The 19870-nt window shown below is 38.0% G+C and overlaps 1 protein-coding gene across 2 annotated transcripts in view; it reads right to left on the bottom strand.

Moving 5' to 3' along the window:
- Positions 1–4353: 4353 nt before the first annotated feature.
- Positions 4354–19870, bottom strand: part of LOC121730211 (zinc finger protein on ecdysone puffs) — a 31580-nt gene continuing 16063 nt past the window's right edge. Inside the window, exons 3-16 of one of the 2 annotated variants that reach the window (XM_042119159.1) lie at positions 19204–19237; positions 18462–18700; positions 17966–18043; positions 16743–17089; positions 15845–15956; positions 15478–15624; positions 10882–11211; positions 10689–10806; positions 10389–10492; positions 9964–10147; positions 8189–8191; positions 5548–5667; positions 5064–5172; positions 4354–4872 (exon numbers count right to left, since the gene is read on the bottom strand). In XM_042119159.1, coding sequence (XP_041975093.1) covers positions 4752–4872; positions 5064–5172; positions 5548–5667; positions 8189–8191; positions 9964–10147; positions 10389–10492; positions 10689–10806; positions 10882–11211; positions 15478–15624; positions 15845–15956; positions 16743–17089; positions 17966–18043; positions 18462–18695 — 2007 coding nt within the window. In that variant the 5' untranslated portion in view covers positions 18696–18700; positions 19204–19237 and the 3' untranslated portion in view covers positions 4354–4751. Of the gene's footprint in view, positions 4873–5063; positions 5173–5547; positions 5668–8188; positions 8192–9963; positions 10148–10388; positions 10493–10688; positions 10807–10881; positions 11212–15477; positions 15625–15844; positions 15957–16742; positions 17090–17965; positions 18044–18461; positions 18701–19203; positions 19238–19870 lie in introns of those variants that run through there. The other variant, XM_042119160.1, reaches the window with a different exon arrangement.

Raw genomic sequence — 19870 nt, 5'->3', positions numbered from 1 at the left:
CTCGAATTAGTATCACGTTAGCTGTTTCGTTTTTCATATGAATGAAAGAGAAGACAGGATATTTTAACAAGCTGTTAACACTAACAGACGTTGGTGAAATTGGGGCTAAACCTATCAATGATAAATAGTTTATGGGTAAAGTTGTGTAATTGGGGGGCTAAATAAGCTTTAAAATTTGGCATAATATATAAAGTTTAACATACAAAAATGAAGTACTTATTGTTTGCACACTGCACAGCTGTATTGATTTAATGGGTACCAGGGTTTTTTTATAAAAGCTTTTGACACCAATTTTGTTGACATCGCGCGCTATAAACTGAAGTCCACGCGGACGAAGTCGCGGGCAACAGCTAGTAATATAATATTTATGCGACAGCCGGGTGCCGCTTCATTGATGGGATAATATTATAGTGCTTCATTAATTCATTACGTTTTGAATGACTATTATTTTTGATTGCTATTATAATTAACTAGTGACAACAATATAATTTCGACGAGGTAAATAGTGCTCTCTCAAAAATAGTACAATGGTTTAATGCTAATAATTTACTATTAAATTCTAATAAAACGAAATGTTTAAAATTCAGTTTGCCAAATGTTAGGCAAGTACAAACCAATGTACTATTAAGTGATGAGAAAATGAAATTAGTGGACACCACTGTTTTCCTAGATATAACTTTAGACAGTAAATTACAGTGGAGTCCGCATATTGCAAATCTGGCGGATAGGCTCAGTTCTGCAGCATATGCTGTTAAAAAAATCAGAGAGGTAACTGATGTAGAAACAGCGCGACTTGTTTACTTTAGTTACTTCCACAGCATTATGTCCTATGGAATCCTTCTATGGGGAAATGCAGCGGACATTAATGCAATATTCGTGCTGCAGAAGCGAGCGATACGTTCTATTTATAAGATGTCATCGTGTGAATCCTTAAGAGAAAAGTTTAAGGAAATAAATATTCTGACCGTCGCATCTCAATACGTCTTGGATAATGTATTGTATGTAAGAAAGAACTTAAATAATTTCAAAAAGAATAGCGACAATCATTGTTTTAACACTAGGAATAAGAACAAATTAGAAATACCAGTAATCAGACTTAGCAAAGTCAGCAAATCTTTTAAAGGCCAATGTATACGCCTGTACAATAGAATCCCAGTAAACGTTCAAAATCTCTCTATCAATAAATTTAAAAAAGTTGTAAAAGAACGTTTGTGTACTAAAGCTTAATATTATAAAATCAATGATTTCATCGACGACAACACACCTTGGGAATAGGGTGGTTCTTACAGGCTACTTGAATACTCTTTATAATTCCTGTTGTAAATAGATTTAAGTCATAATATTGTTACAGTTCGACAAGGCTTTAAATGAACGTGGCGAGAGGGGGAACTAGCGCTGTTTTCATACAAAAACGTCATTTTTGACAGTTCTTCTTTACCAGCAGCGCCCATTGACATATTCATTTAAAGCCTTGGTGCACTATATATGTTCAAATTGTAATTTTCCATCTTTTTAGTAAAAGATGGCCCCGTGCGAGTTTCTTACGCCGGTTCTTCTCGCCGGGTTAGTTCCCGAACCGGTGGTAGGCACCTTAGTATCGACGTTCAGAAATATTTTTGTAAAAAAATTACTCTGAATAAAAAATATTTTGATTTGAATAGGTAGTTATAAAATAAAGAAAACTATTGATAAATTCACTGAATGTTGATTTAAATTACAAAATAAGTTGAAGGCTTGGCTTGAATGTGATCTGAAAACTTTTTACAATATAAAGTTTAAAATTATTTCACACTAAAAGTGCTCTTCGCGCCGCTGCCGATCCGGTGTGAATTGGGCCTAATACATAATTATCATATTCTGTCCAACAATAAACATCGTTGATCGTAGTGGTTTATATTATACTCTTTGTTAAACATGTCGACGCCTGTATCTCCAATGGAGTGTCCAAAGAGAATATAATCACTACGGGAGTGTCCGTCCCCAAACATTACGAAGATAGACGTGGAACATTTGATAGTCGCAGTACAAGAAAGACCACCATTGTGTTTTCATTCTATAATAGAATTTTCATTCTATAATAGCCAAAGAATTTTTTGGGATACATCCGAAGTTCATGGTATTTCTGATAAAAGAAACCTTTGATAATTCTATCCGCTGTGAAAGGATGAGTCCAGTATAATTGACGAATTTTCTTTTGATCCTCCGAAGTAGGTAGTAAATAAAGACAAGCAACATGTACGATTGTTCTACAGACAAGGATACGGTAAACGAATGCCAAAATTGTTTTTGTTCCTTCATTCCTAAGTTTAGTGTTTGTATTTTTTACAATAATATTTTAAGTGCACTCCAGTAGTCCAGTCGCTCTCCAAGGCGCGAATGACGGCGGGCCGCCCGTCGCGACTATTTATGTACAGACTTGCCCGTGCCCGCGCGGGAAAAATGCGATCTCGCAGGCAGGCTGCGGGCACGGGCCAACGGGCATGTCTGTGCCCGTATCTAGGAATTGACGAGCAGACATGCGACAGACATGCCCGTGACGGGCAGCCCTTAGCGGGCGGCCCGGTAGTCAATTCCCCGCTTTAGTCACCAGCCGCATGCGGCCATTGGCCGCACGACTTTGGGGCTTGCGACTTTAGCCGCATGCGGCGTAGTCGAATTGCCATTTAGACGGTCGATTTTCGCCGGCGTACATCGTGCGGCTTTAGGTCACCCGTGTAAATCGGCCATAAGGGTTAATCCGTTACTGACTCCCAGTGCCCTCTGCATACACGACCGGTCCGCCGCTCTCTCACGAGTCACGACTCACTCGGTCTTTCGTTCAATTTCGACGGTTGCTCGGACCTTCGGCAAAGCTTCGGCTTCGTCCGGGTTTTAGACCGAAGCCGAAGGTTTCGACGAATGTGTTTTTTTTTAGCCGAAGCCGAAGCTTCGGTCGGACACTAGCTATTTTATAAAACAAAAAAACAATTCTCATCATTAATAATTTATTTCATGCCTAAACAGAAAAATTTTTACATGTTTATTACAGTTTTATATAGAAAGATTTGCATATAATCATAAAATATCTATATTACGAGTGCAAATAATGCCAGAGAAAAAACATCGTCGTTCTCTTTTCACACTCACGCCCGTCTTTCATAAGCCAGGTGAAACCATATACTTAGTATAGTTTTCACAGAGCCAGTACTGGCTGCCAATAAGACTGGCAGCCAGTATTGGCTTGGTATATGCCGCGTGTGAATAGTTTGGCCTGGCTTGAAAAATTGTTCACACGCGGCATATACTGGCTGCCAGTCTTATTGGCAGCCAGTACTGGCTCTGTGAAAATTATACTTAAAGTTAATTAATATACCAAGGGGAATAGAGAAACAAAGGCCTGAGCAAGAGAGATGTCACTATCAGTATCACTGCGTGGTAAAAAGAGACGTGTGATACATGATAGCAGCACTCTTTTTTTGACGTCCAGTCGGCACGTGCCGCGCGTTGATAATTTAATCTCATAGATTTCATGTTCAATCATGCTTGTGTAAGTGTATACGTACACATATTTTTCACACAGATGAAAACCAATTTCGGTTTCGTTTGACAGCTCGAGATTGTTGCTCTATTCCGCTAGGTATATTAACTTTATGACTATACTTAACGTCCAATGTGTAGCTCTTAGGGTGAGACCGCCCAAGGCGGGATTGCACATCGGAGCGGCGCGACACTTCACGTCCCATTATAGACGCGTACCTTTAGTACGCGTCTCCTAGTGCGGTGTACAAGTGTTATAAATATATATGTCGCAGCCAAATGGTTAAAATCAAACAGCTAGCCGTTTGATTAAACAATGCCATTCAATCACACGTCTAGCTTTTTAATTGAATATTTCAGTCGCACAAAACGTTCCAACACTACAGCTGATTCAAAAGCAGCCGTTTGATTGAATTAGTTCAGCGCTCACCACCGCGGCGCTGGGTGCGTTTTGTTTATATATATAATATGGCGTCATCTAGCCGGTGTTTTGTGATTGTATTAAGATATTTTTCGTAAATATACGTTACAAGTGTTATTAAAGTGACAGAAATTATGTGTGCAGATACGAGTGAATCAAAATTTAAACAAATATTCGAGATTACGGGATTATGAAATGCATCACCAAGGTATTTATTGCAATTGTGTTCAAAATGAGTTAGAATACAATTTATTCTGCTTGTTATCATTACGCTTGAGTACTTAATAATAACTCTAATGGTTACCTTAGTTAATTTGCCATTTAACCAGTTAGCTAAGCGTCGTCTAGCTGTAGTGTTGAATTTTGCAGTCAACAAGTCGGCTAAACGACGTATAGCCGTGTGATTAAATGGCGTTGTTCAGTCAAAGGGCTAGCTGTTTGATTGAACGGCTATTTTAACCAGTGGCCTGCTACATATATAGTAAAAGGGTCGAATCTGCTAAATAAAGAATCAGTAGCAAGTAAAATTTTGCTCAGGTGTTTGTAAGACTTGAGCAAAATTCTACCATTACAAACAGTGCCGCCTAACCTTTACATTTTACAATACATCAGCTATGTATATATTATAATCCAATATTGTTTTTACTACATTAAACTAAGCTTACTGCTCAAAACAAATTATCATAATATTACTGTTAACATGTCATAAGTCATAACATTTTCAAACAATAAGATTATTCATGTAACAGATTTGACCAAACTATAGCTAAGTACATTAATGTTAACCACTATAATAATTATACAAACAGTATTTTTATGCTGAAGCATTTATTTCCACATTTGCCTTCTCATTGGCTTTATCATCTGCTTTAGTCTCTGCATCGTCTGTGTCTTCTACCTTCGACTTCTTGTCGTTCTTACGATACTTTTCGTATCTATATGAAATGTAAAAAAAAATCATTAAAATAACTACTAATATTATGTTAAAATTAATTATTGTTACATATCAAAGTGGAAAGATCATATGAAACAATAAATATAATACCACTTAAACTTGACATTGTTGTTTCAAATTGATTATTTTTTGCTAAGATGTAGTAATGTTTTAAAAAAGTGATAAAAATACCTGTCTAAATCTTCTTCATCATCACTTGCTTCGTCACCAGGAGGGCCTACCTCACGTAGCAAATCCCCAATATCTTTATCAACATCATCCCACAACTTATCTTCATTACCTACAAACAATTCATAAATTACGATTTTGTTTACATAATATTATTTCATTATGTAAAATTTTGGGCATATAAGTTCTTCTTCTTCTTAATTTAATCTTATATAACTCAATGGTGACTGACTAACATGGTGATCTATCAACGCACAGCCCAAACCACTGGACGGATGTGGGTGAAATTTTGCATGCAGGTAGATGTTATAACGAAGGCATCCGCTAAGAAAGGATTTTGATATATTCCAACCCCAAGGGGTTAAAATAGGGAATTAAAGTTTGTATATAATAATACTTTTTAACGCGAGCAAAGCCGCGGGCAAAAGCTCGTAATAATTATAAATATTTAAAAGTACTTTTTTTAATTAAATTTATGTCCACTTACCGGCAATATTGGTAGATTCAGTACCATTTTCGAGACTCTTTTTGTCGGTGTTTGTCTCAATCTTTTCAACTTTTACTTTATTTTCCGCCTTTTCCTCCTCAGCATTCTCTTTTTCTTCTTCTAAAAAATAAATGACAGACATATTTCAAATTTTTTCCTAGCAAAGACAATACAGTAGGGCGTCAATAGTCTAAACACCCAAAATTTATACCCTGTTCGGAAAACAACACTATTAATAAAAAAACAACTATATTTTAATAATGCAAAAGCAAAACTTACTTATACAAACCTAAACGTATTTATTATAATAACTTTCTTAAAGAATTCTAGTATAGTACCTTGACAACCAGTATTTAATGACATTGAAAACGCTTTATACCTTAATTTACGCAAAAGCATTTTTTCCGAAATAGAAATATCGACTTCTTCTGCCCATTCCAAGCAAGTATTTAAGGCAGACACAGCTTGAGTATGTGAAATCTTTGCAACCGGTTTAGTCTAAGCGATAAGTTGAGAATGGCTAAATATAGAGATAAGGGTCATAAAAATACGTGCGATAGCTCATTAGATTCGGGAAGACGTCTAGAAAAATGTATCGGAAGCGTGTATTAGCACACAAAAAATTACAAAAGTTATAAGCCAATTAGGTTGCCAAAAAACACTTCAAAGAATTTGCTTGGAAAGTTAAATTTCCAACGGGAGCAAATTCTTTGAAGTGTTTGGAATACACCATAAGTTTTTGAAATTTTTAAATTAATATTTAATACCTTTAAAAAAATAATCAGTGTGACGTGCTCAGTTTTGAAGCCTCGCGCGCTACCAAAAAATGCCGCGCGGAGGCTTACTTTCAGCGTTAAATTAGAATTATAAATAATAGAGATAGAATTCCGGGAGTAGGGAGTTTTCTTATGGAAATTTCCTCCTCTTTAAGAATCTTTTTTTTTTAACTTCTTAAATGTTAATAGTTTCGGAGTTTTTAACAAAAAACGTAATACCTTTTTTGGCAACCTAATTGGCTTATAACTTTTGTAATTTTTTGTGTGCTAATACACGCTTCCGATACATTTTTCTAGACGTCTTCCCGAATCTAATGAGCTATCGCACGTATTTTTATGACCCTTATCTCTATACATATTTCGCCATTCTGAACTTATCGCTTAGACTAGTTCCTGAAGGGAGGTCATTTAGATTATTATATTATAGAGGTATTCGGTTTAGCTGGGGTTCGGACTATTGAGGCCCTACTGTATCTTCTATTTAAATATTGTGGCAAATTTCAACTTTGATTTATAAAAAATAATGTTCTCTATACTAGTATTTACTCCTCACTCATAAAAAATTTAACAAATTGAATTGAATATGCTATACATTGTTAATCCTTCTATAGAGTGCCTCTTCCAACACAAGAGCCAAGAACAAAACATTGGGTCGGGTAACGGATTATGTCAATTCTATCATTGAATTGACATAACCCGACCGAATGTTTTGTTCTTAGTAATTCAATGATAGTCTTGATCTGTCGGCTGAGAATGACATAAGACGACCAAATTACGTAGGTCCGCTATCTGCTTATTGGTGCGCTTATACGGGCAACTAAAATTGCTCAACTCCAGTCAATTCTCGTCAACTTTGACGTCACGACTACATCAAGCAATTTGCGGCAACAAGCAGCAATATTGTGCAATACAATATTGAGTGATGTGGCCACGGAGCTAATACAAAGAGGTGTGCTAATCAAATTTCCATAGGAAACAACGCGTGACAATTTGCGGGGTGAGGGGGTGTCAAGCTCCGCCCACTTTACAATATTTCATCTATCGGCTAAAAGCAAAACTACTAGCTTAGGTCGATGTTGATGTTACTACGTAGTTCAGCTATCTTACACTAGATGTCAAAAATCTTGAATATTATAGGACGTACTCAGAGCTGCAGTAGTTTTCTTGAAGGTTTGCAGGTCGTATCGGTCCGGAAATACTGCTGGTGACAGTTCATTCCAGAGTTTTACAGTGCGCGGCAGAAAGTTACGCGAAAAACGCACTGTGGAAGACTGCAAGGTCATGAGGATGAGAGAGAGAGAATCAAGGTGATGAGGATGGTATGTTATTCGCGTGGGACGATAGCGAAAAGTTGCAGGTGGTATGATTCCGTACAATTCCTCAGAGCACTCCCCGTAATACAACCGATAGAGGATGCAGAGTGAAGCTACATCTCGGCGTAATTCCAGGGGGTCCAAGCTGTTTGAAACACTATGGCAGTCAACAATTCGAGCAGCCCTTCGTTGGATACGATCCAGAGGGAGCATTTGGTATTTTAGCACCCCTGCCCAGAGATGAGAACAATATTCCATATGAGGCCGAACCTGCGCCTTGTAGAGTTGTAGGCGTTGGTCCGGACTGAAGTACTGTCTCGCTCTGTTAAGAACGCTAAGCTTCTTCGAGGCTAATTTGGCCTTACCCTCAAGATGATATCGGAACTGGACTTCGATGTTGACGCCAAGTATCTCAATGCTAGGGGAGATGGTTAAAGATGTGCCCTCGAAACGAGGATAAACGACCATTGGTGACTTTTTAGTGGTGAACGCGCAGACTTGTGTCTTGGCGGGGTTGAATTGGACTAAGTTACGTCTACCCCATTCAGAGACCTTCTCCAATGAATTCTCCACCTTAGACACAAGTTCGTTTCGACTCTGAGTGACATTTTGCCGAGAAATATTAGGGGAGCCGGTTTTACAGCATCACCTGTACTATCATCCGCATAGCAATGAATGCCGTTGGTTTGTAACATGTCATTGATATGCAGTATGAATTGAGTAGGCGATAGCACACAGCCCTGAGGGACACCAGCATTAACAGACTGAGTTTCCGAGCATTCGCCGTCAACTACGACCTTTATGCTTCTGTCTTCTAAGAAAGTAGTGACCCACTTACATAATTTCTCGGGCAGCCCGTATGATGGAAGCTTTGATAGCAGCGCTTTATGCCAAACCCGATCAAAGGCCTTCGCAATGTCCAAACTAACAGCCAATGCCTCTCCCTTCGACTCAATTGCCTGAGCCCAACAATGAGTCAGGTATGCCAAGAGATCACCAGCCGAGCGACCCTTACGGAACCCGTATTGTTTGTCGCTTAGCAATTCCTGGCCGTCCAAGTATCGAAGAAGCTGGCTATTGATAATGGATTCCATTATCTTCGAGAAGAGAGAAGTTATAGCGATTGGTCTGTAGTTGGAAGGATTTGAGCGATCACCTTTTTTGGGGATCGGGTGCACCAAGGCTGTCTTCCAGGAAGCCGGGACGATGCCAGTGGAATAGGCGGGATTCCGTCAGGCCCACTCGACTTTTGGATATCAAGGGAACAGAGGACTAGCGGACTATCCATCTTTGTTATTATACTATGTTGACGCGGACGAAGTTTCGGGCAACAGCTAGTATTTATACATAAACGAACTATGAGACCAAAATGGGATAGAAAACTCCAATTTAAAAATAGTTTTACCATATTTTATACCATATTTAGAACTGTCAAAATACGTAGATTCAAATATACGACGTATAAAAATATAAGTCGTAGTTGATCCAATTTCAACTTACAGATAATCGACGTATACTAGTATATCTATATTATCTCAGCAAATAATAAAATAATGTATTTTTATTTTGCTGTATTGAAGGGCCTTTTGATAGGTAATTTATCTATGACCATTTATTTTTTCTTAATTTTGATGACGTTAACAATATAATGTTTCATTCTTTCTGACGCTTTCCTGTAAAGTTTGCAATTTGTTAGTTGACTTAGTATACATTGCGGCCTCTACGTCCCACAGGGGCAGTCGGTCTGTCCGAGTAATTTTGAAATAAAACACAAAACTTCATCCTTTCTTTGTTAAAAACGCAGAAAACACCAATTTATTGGGAGTCTCGTTATGTGTGCACCTGACAAACACTGAAAGTGTATTGACTTAAGCCCCGCCCACAATGATGACGTCAGGACCTAGTTGAAAATCACAGTGCACAGTTGCTTAGGCCAGCTCCTCTTTGTATTAGCTCCATGGATGTGGCCATCAAATATTTGAATGACATGACTTTGAACGGTATGAAATAAATTGCTCCATATTGCTCCATTCGTGTTGCCCGTGTAAGCGCTTCTTTATGAATCAACTTCTCGAATGGTACAATCAAGGAAATTCATTCCTAGGCAGTTGATGGATCTATGTCATGTGGTTGACTAATGTCAATTCAATGTTAGCATTTAGCTGTGATGGGTCGGATGGGTTTGACTTAACACAACCAAATTACTTAGATCCACCATCTGCCTAGGAAGCAACTTCTCTGATAGTAAATAAATATAGATCTACCAAAATCTGATAGCATATTTGCCATCAGGTCCTGGTAGATCTATAGTAACGTTGATAGTGTACCTTTCTGCTGGTGCAGCTGTCGGTGTATGCGCTCGGCCTGTTTGCGCAGCGTGCGCGTGTCGCGGTGTCGCACGTAGCGGCCGAGATGCGCGCGCAGCCGGCAGTGGCGGCGCAGCACCTCCGCTGCGTCCCCGCCCATCGGCCCACGCGACAGATACACGCGGCACAGCTCGCACCAGTACACCTGCACGACATAAAACAATTAGCGAAATCGTTTCAGCTAAATGTGTTGCTCACCGCTAATCTCGAGAGCGATTAGCGGTGAGCAACACATTTAGCTGTTCATTTTTATATTATAGGAAATGTGTACTTATACACATTTCAATTATTTTTCGGCTAAATGTCAGTGTTTCCAAAACTATTACATATAAGTTATTATGAGTAAGTATTATTTAATTAGCATATTGTAATAATAAGTAGCTTACCTCTATTTTCTTTATATTTTCACTTCCAATATTGATTTCCACTTTTGGTTTCTTTTGTGGAGTCTCATCAGGTTTCTCCCCGCCAGACTCATCTTCTTCTACTTCTAAATGATATTGAGGAATACTTAAAATTAATGGTTCTTAACAAAAGACTTTGTCAACAGCTATTAGTGTCATTATATTGGAGCATATTTGACACCAGTGAGCATATTATGGCACATTACAGATTGTGATTATATTTCTACATGAAATTTATTTCTACTCTCTCATGATCTTAATAATAAAACAAATTTAACCCACCATCTACGTCACCCACAGAGTCCAACGTCATGAAGTTATCAAGATCCACATCCATTCCCTCGTCCCCGCTTCCTTCCGCCTTCGGGCTGGCCCGACGCGCCGATTGGGAGGCCTTTTTCTAAAAAATTACGAGTGCGTTAGGCATTTGAGGTTTTAAATGAAAAGAAAACAATTATAAAGTTATAATATATACCTTGAGGTGGTCGATGGAGCAAATGTGGTGCTCGTAGTTCATCGGGGAGCGGAACGTCAGACGGCAAATGCGGCAAAAGGGCATGAGAAAGCGCTTCATGGCGCGGTGCGTGTCGGTGAGGTTGTGCGAGTGGCGGGACGTGCGGTGGTTGAGGCGGCACACGAGACAGAACGTGGTGCGCGCCGTCAGCTCCGCGCCCGCCGCTGACTCCAGCTCGCGCTGCGCCCCGCGCTGGGCCATGCGCATGCGCAACAGCTGCGCCTTGTGCCGACGCGCCACTCCAGACATAGCCGCGCGGTGCGCCGACGACACCAGGTGCTTTGCATAGCTCTGTTGTAATCATTTTTTGTTAGTCTTGTAGAATACAGTTATATGAAAACAGCACTAAAAGTTAAACTAAATAATTTATAAAGGCATTATCTATACTAATATTATAATTCTGCAGAGTTTGTTAGTTTGTTTGTTTGTTTGAACGCGCTAATCTCAGGAACTACTGGTCCGATTTGAAAAATTATTTTAGTGTTAGATAGCCTATTTATCGAGGAAGGTCAGAGGCTATATTTTATTATTCTACGACTAATAGGAGCGAAGAAATAGAGGAAAATGTGAAAAAAGGGGGAAATTATATGAAACTGCTTATTATCTTAAGATTCTTAAAAACTACTGGAGCAATTTTTATGTTATTTGGCAAACATGAAGAATAGACCACGTTAAGGGACATAGGCTATTTTTTTTGCGGAAAAATGTACGGTCGCGTGAATTTCCTAAATTACGTAAGCGAAACCGCGCGGAACATCTATATGTCGCAGGGAAAAGAAGATATCAGGGATATCCCGAAATCCCTAGGGATATCACGAAATCGCGGTAGATACCGAATATTCTTGTTTCTTACGTCTTCTTACTAAACAAATCTAGTGATGTCATTTCACTAAACTAAATCTAGTGAAATGTCAGAAAAGCGGATACCGCCGAATAAAAATTGAGCTACGCATTTCTCTCGTTCGCTACCCTCTTCTTATGGGGGCGACTAACCCTAAATTGACGATTTTATAATTCATTTTTATACTTGAAAATAAGCACCGAATTGTTTCATTTTGTAGACATAGATACTACATTATATTTCCGAGAATCAGACCTAGCAAAAACACGATATCTTAAAATTTTCTCGATCAGAAAGATGCATCTAATTTTCACGAATTTTTCATATATTGCCTTAACCGTGCATTAAACTAAGTTAATATTTTAACACATTGTAATAAAATTCTATCATTGAGGAACTGACCTAGCGGATTTTTTAAATGTTACATATTTATCGAGTTATTAGGAAAAAAATAATTTTCTTTTTATTTAAATGAATCCGCGTCGTCCTTTTTCACCTGGCATATGAAAGACGGGCGTGAGTGTGAAGAGCGAAGGACGATTTTTTGCGTTAGTCGCCCTCTTAACGCGAATGGGGCATTATCAGCGTGAAGGGATCTTATTATCGGTATTGAGTTATTAATATCCCCATAATATACATTTAACAGGCTATCGAACCATGCAAGTAACATGCGCGTAAGTCTGGAAAATATTAAAAAATGTTGAAACTCGAGAGTCGTAAAAGGTGATATTTAGAAAATCGCATTCAAACTTAACGTACACGTAATAATTTAACGACTAAAATCACACGAGCCGCGCCAGCTCGAGCGGCTCATTTGTTTCACTTCCACTAGTGCCCGTGTGTTCGAGCTGAGCGAGCGAGAGAAATGCGTAGCTCGATTTTTATTCGGCGATATCCGCTTTTCTGACATTTCACTAGATTTAGTTTAGTGAAATGACATATCACTAGATTTGTTTAGTAAGAAGACGTAAGAAACAAGAATATTCGGTATCTACCGCGATTTCGTGATATCCCTAGGGATTTCGGGATATCCCTGATATCTTCTTTTCCCTGCGACATTTAAATAATAAAATCGTAGGAAAGTCAATACATTGAATATTTTTGTACAATAAATAATACGAGGGCTGCTATTTATGTATCCGGAACTGGCCACTTACAAGAACAATATTTAAAAAGTAATTACAACATTTGAAAATAGAACTCTTTGGTTGAAGAATACATTTTGTTTCATGTGACTGTCAATTATTTTTCCATTGTGGCGTCATTTTGAAAATTGCGTGTCTTCATTTGCCATGGATTTAACGCGTGAACATTTTCGTGCAATGATTTACTACGATTTTCGGCGTGGGCTAAATCAACAACAGTGCTTTATTCAACTCACCGCAACTTTTGGAGATGAAGCACCATCAAAAACCACTGTTTATCACTGGTACAGTGAGTTTAATCGTGGGCGGTCTATGCTCACGGATGAAAATAAAGAAGGTCGCCCAAAAACAGCTGTTGTCCCACAAAATATAGATGCTGTGCGGGAACTAATAATGCGTGATCGCCTTGTTACATATCGCGAGATAGAGGCGTCCTTAGGCATAAGTATGACGAGCATACATAAGATATTACACGAACATTTGGCTGTAAAAAAAATATGTTCGCGTTGGATTCCGCACAACTTGACAATCGATCAAAAACGGGATCGTGTCGATTGGTGCAAAAAAATGATAAAAAAATACAACCGTGGTACGTCAAAAACCGTTTATAATATCTACACAGGTGATGAATCTTGGATCTATGCATATGACCCCGAAACTAAACAACAGTCAACGGTGTGGGTGTTCCAAGATGAGCCGAAACCAACAAAAGTTACTCGTGCAAAAAGTACTTTGAAGCAAATGGTCGCCTGTTTTTTTGGAATTAATGGACATGTGGCTACAGTGCCATTAGAGAATCGTAAAACGGTTAATTCTGAATGGTATACGACCATTTGTTACCCAGAAGTCTTTGAAGAAATAAGATAGGACAACTGACAACGCAGAATCATATTACATCACGACAATGCTAGCTGTCACACCTCAGCTGAAACAACTCAGTTTTTGGAGGGTCAAAAGATCGAATTGACTGGTCATCCGCCGTACAGCCCTGATTTGGCACCTAACGATTTCTTTTTATTTCCATACGCGAAGAACAAATTACGTGGTCAACGTTTTTCGAGCCGCGAAGAGGCTGTTGATGCGTTCAAAATGCACGTTTTGGAGATACCTCAATCAGAATGGAAAAAGTGCTATGAAAATTGGTTCCAGCGTATGCAAAAGTGTGTCGATCATCGCGGCGAATATTTTGAAAAGCAATAAAACCATATTAAATGATATATGTTTGTTTCTTTTTTTAACCTTTTAATCCCCAAGCGGCCGGATCCGGCCGCCACAGATTATACTGCAGCCATTCCGTCTACACCCAAGCGGCCGGATGTGGCCGCGCTCTTTCGTTCGATTGAATTACGTATTTCGTTGACTTAGAGACTACTTTTGTATGAAGAAGTTTGGTTAGTTATGATCTACGATAAATTTGCCACATTCTGAATGCAAAATATTATACAATCTGTGGTCGACGAATATTTGTCAGTCATTTGAAAATCGTGAATTTTTCGTGTGTGTTCTGCCATGTTGTGTTGTTTGTTTGATATTATTGATGGATTTAACGAATGTAAGTAGTAAAATAGTTTAATTTATTAATTATAATTTATAAATAGTTTTAGATAATCATTTGAAAGAAATACTTACATCGTAATAACTTCTAGTTTACACGAGAAAATTTGGTTTTTATTTATGTGATTTGAACGCGATTTGTTTAATATTTTTGCAAATAATTGACGTTAAAAGCGTATATTATCGTGTACAAAACGATTTAGATCCTAGTAATAGTATATAATAGTATCGTTTTAGTAAAATAATCAAGATAAAAATTACCTATTTATAACGGCTTTTTGCCGGCCGCGGCCATTTTGAACTTTATTTGTATTGCACTAAGGACGAAGTTTGCTTGTGTATAATACCAAAACCGGTTTTTATTACTCTTATCTCTTATCTGTTTATTGATAACAAGTTAAGTTGTTTCAAAGAATTGTTTACATAAACAGTTTGTATAGCTCTGTGTTATTGAGATTATAATAATGTATTAATATATTTGTTGCGAAATAGTTAGAAACATAGATTTCAAAGTTTACAGTGATGAGACAAATATCACATCTGACTAAATACTATATTATGATGGCTTGATAGATAGAAAATTTAACATATATTATAATATTTTTCACACAAACATAAAATATGGATTAGATGTAAGGTTATTACATTATTTGTACAAAGAGGGTAGGCCGGGCGCCATTTTTTTTTTGCAAACCACGTACCTTACATTTTTGCAAAGATTTTGGCACTTACTGAAGGGTTAATTCCGGATACATAAATAGCAGCCCTCATACTTGGGACGTGATCTACTATACTAACGCGGACGAAGTCGCGGGCAACAGCTAGTTTCTAATAATTTATGTAAAAAAACTGTTTTTGCTTAAATAAAAAACTACTTTGAAAAATCAGTGTGTTAGCTATTTTTCCTCTGTACTCAAAATTAAACTCTATTTACGATGGGTGACTGGTGGGTTATCTACAGATAAGTCTTTATGGTTGTTTAGAAAAAAAAATGTAGATGTGGCTAATTTGACTTACAGCAAAGGATGAACACTTGGCTTTGCAGTGTACGCACGTGAGGTGTACGTACGGCCTGGCGGGGATGGCGTCCGAGGCCGCGTCCGCCTCCTTGTCGGTGTCCTCACCGCCCTCTATACCCTCGCCCTCGGAAGCTTCCAGTTCCGGCTAAATAATGAACGCAAAATTTTATTTTAAACCACATCCATTTTCTTCTTCTTTTTTAAAGGCTAGCTCCATGAGTTGCCAATGTCAGAGTGGTTTAGAAAGACTTTGCTCTATATTGCAGAGGTAAAGCAACAATTTTAAAGTTGATAGCAGAAATGACCAGGGAAGAAAAACTATTTATACCATAAAAACAATTATGTTGAAAAAAAAATTAACTCACTTTGGGCGACTTAGCCTTTGATTCCTTATTTTCTTCAATGACTTCTTCCTTTTCTTCGGCATCCCAGTCCTCATCAGTTGAAGACGCTTCCTCATCTTTGGACTTGATAGAGCTGTCAATTATTGTTATAAGAAATTATCCTTCTATCTTTAAGTTTATTTTATTTAAATTAAATCTTCAAAAAACCATATTGTTGGTTTCATGAAAACAATAAAAAGTTTTAGAACTAAACAATATTCTATAACAAATATATATATTTACCTAGTTACTCAGTGTATAAACAGAGACTTGATTATTAATTATGTATATTAATAGCAGCCTTGCGTATATAATTTAAGCATGATATTCACATTTGATCAGTGGCATTTAAAGCTTTGGTAGTGACTCTTTACTATAGACCAGGGGCTCCCAAACTTGTTTTGTCTACTGCCCACTTTAGGAATAAATTATGTTTTAGCACCCCATATTGTTTCAATTCAAAATGCATCCAGATGAAATGCAATTACATATCACCCCCCAGCCTCTACACAACGCCCCCATTTTTTTTCTGGGTCCCACACCTTTAGACCTTCAGTGCCCACAAGGGGGCGTTATCGCCCACTTTGGAAAAGGCTGCTACCGACACCATGTTTTCCAAAAATCTTCAAGTCCATGTTGACATTACGTGATCTAATTGTTTTTTATATATATCATATTATGCGTAATTTAATCACTCATTTTCTATTACTGAAAAACCTGGGGTTTTCTGCTTACCAGTTGAAAACATTCTCGAGCAGATCTTTCATTAGTATTATATAAATGTATATTTTGCAAATAAATCTGGCATGTTTCATAGCAAACTCCGTCTCACTCCATCAAAATCAACAGGACAAGATATAAAATGTAAGTACAAGTTTACCTTCGACCTTTAACAGGCCTGAACGCCCCGCGCGGGTATCCGAGTGATCTTTCGCCGTATCGGCGGGCGGTAAAAGCGCCTCGCGAACGGGAGGCTCCGCGGAAGGTGGCGCGGGAGCGCATAGTCCGGCCGCGGAAGGAGCGACGGGGCGCGCGCGGCCGGACCGTGGAGCGCGGGGGCTCGCGCGGGGGTCCCATGCCGCTCGGCTTGCGGTAGCTCTCTCGAGCTGGCGAGCGCCTTCTGTCCTCGCTGGCGAAGGATCTCCGCTCGCCGCCGTAGCTCTCTTGCCTCCCGCCGTATGAGCCACCGTAATGTCCACCATCGTGGCTACGTCTATCGCTCGATCCCTGTACATAACTTTCGTGTTTGGATTTTTTACAGAACCGAATGTACGTGCTCGACAAACTGGCTCCTCGTTTTACTTACTATGAAGTTGAGCTATATTATGTGACCGCTTTAGGTTTATTTGTCAATACTACATCAAATCAGATAATAGTCAGTGGCACGAATCTATTAGTAAAATAAGAGTTGCATATCATCAATTGGTGCACATAGAGTATAGTTTATCATGGGCAGGCCATATTCATCATTGTCACAGGTTAAGGAAATTGACATAATATGATTTTATTGAACATTTTCTTAGTTTTTGTGTTACATGTCCCTGACACTCTCCGTAATGTTACTAACCAATCTATGGTTAGGCGTTTAGACTATCAACATTTATTCTTTCAATTGTCTCCCAATCATAACTGCTTTATACAAATTGTTTTAGGCAGGCCAGTACTCTATTGTATCTTTACAATTTTTTACTACATACTTAGGGTTAGCCTTACTTATGATCAAAGATTTCTCCTTCTTACCTCCTTTTGTCACTATAAATTTGCCACTTCTCCAGTTGGTTTTGTGTCTTTTGGTTCACATAACCTCTTTTTTTGAAGTTGGTTAATATATTCATTAGTATCTTCAAATTGAAAGAATAAATAGTGTATTCGACTATAAGAGACATTAGAGGTGGGAAATGTCAATTCCAAATTTTCTATTTCGTACAAAGCAGTTGACAATCTTATTTAAAAAAAAAAAACTATACTTTGGTGTTACATTTGCTTCACCAGAATGAAGGTCTCAAGACTTTTCTGAAGTTTATATTGGCTGGAGAATAGACACACTACCACATGTCTAAATAAATATTATGCAGGTCATGACTTACACTATATTCAACTAACCTCCATTCTCATCCTTTTTCTTTCTGGAGAGCCTGATCTACCGCTATAATCTCGGTTAGAATAGTTAGATGAAGATTCCTGAAAAGTCCAAATATTTTCTGGTATTTTTCTCTTATTTATTACAACAATCTTTCATCTTTATAATAATAATGTATGGCAGTTGTTATAACTATGATTGTATTATAATATAATTATAAACATCTTCTTTGATTAAATGATGATCACGATGAAGATACACAAGACACACAGTTCTTGACTGCTTTCCAGAATAATGAAATATTTTAATCTGTAAGTCATAGGTAATTTGTACTTCTTTATACAATATAATATGGATAGTAACTATAAAGCTGACTGTAGATAATATTAAAGCGAGGATTTCACTAGTGGCAAATTTTTGTCATCAACTTCAATCTTGAAATTTCACTGATTTGAAATTATATTGGAATTGGCATAACAATTCTAATCATTGTTTCTATATTTCTTTAACAATTCTTACCGGTCTATATGGTTTCTTGTAAGAGTCGTCCATTCTATCACGGCTGGAATTATACCTGCTCGCGCTACTGACGTAGCGAGACTCATTATTATATGATGAATAACCTCCACCTCTTCCACCACGGCCGCCTTCATAGCCTCCGCGGTTGCTGCTACCACGATAAGAGCCTCGGTAGCCTCCCCTACCTCCATTGTAACTACCCCGGCCCCCGTAGCCTCTACCTCTTGATGACATTGTCCCTTAGAGGAGAAAAATAACTTGTATTTCCAAAAATTTGCAAATGGCATGACTTATTATGTTCATAAAACTTTTGAGATACTTAAGTACAAGGTAACTTTTTTCTCAAACTCCTTCAAGATCTAACAATTTTCATGTTTAACATATTGTTATTTAGTTTGTTTAAAATTATAGTCCAACGACTGTTCCACCTTTGTGTTCCACATGTGGCAACTGGCAGCATACGCATTTATTTAGCCAGAACACTCGATACTAACATGTGTACATAAGAATTTATTTTAAAAACTTGTTGTATTCTAATGTTTTAAGGAAGACCTGAAAGGAATATAAAATTTCACACGTTAGCCGGCATAAAATGGCGACGAGACGCATTCCGACACCGCGTCACGCCAATCGTCACTCTACGTCACGTCTAGAATACCCAAGATCCAAGTTATACAGGATCAAACGTGCATAATCCATTTTATGTATTTATAATTACCCAAATTAATAAATTTATAGATACCTTTTATTTCTCTGGTTTCTGAAGCACTTTGCAACTTTGCAAATGAATACCTACTCACAACCACAGCTTACAACTCACAAGGAGGCACAGACAGTGTTGCCACCACAGATTACTAGTTATTTGTAGAGTTGCTACCACAGATTACTAGTACATATATATTTGGTTGCCACACCTGATCAAAACGTTTGCCCACGCAGGTTGTTAAGTGCCTGACAGACGTACGAACTTAAAGTACCGTACGCGGGTTTTAAGTTCGCGAACTTACTCAGCTCGCCGTATACTCGGCTCGCCGTCGTCGGTGACACACGAGTACACTGGGTTACCATGTCGTCGACGGAAGAAGCTTTGTGTTATTTAAGAATAATATCATATTACGTTTTAAAAACTAATAAGAAAAAACGAAATCAAAAAGTTTAAGTGTATACGTACGTACATATTTTTCACACAGATGAAAACCAATTTTGGTTTCGTATGACTAGCTATAATATATTATATAGCCCGTCAAAAAAGTCACGACATTAATAGAGTCGCCACTTGTTTCCGGTGTTGCCTCTTATGGCCACACTGTATCCAGTCACTATAAAAGATTTTGATACTATATTAAATACAGTTTATATATATTATTATATTATGTAGTTAAGAAAATTTGAAATAATTATGATGTAGT

The sequence above is a fragment of the Aricia agestis genome, chromosome 9 (genome assembly GCF_905147365.1).
Source record: "Aricia agestis chromosome 9, ilAriAges1.1, whole genome shotgun sequence".
Lineage (NCBI taxonomy): Eukaryota > Metazoa > Arthropoda > Insecta > Lepidoptera > Lycaenidae > Aricia > Aricia agestis.
The sequence above is the reverse complement of the archived record's forward strand: the minus strand, read 5'-3'. Positions and strand labels throughout refer to the sequence as shown.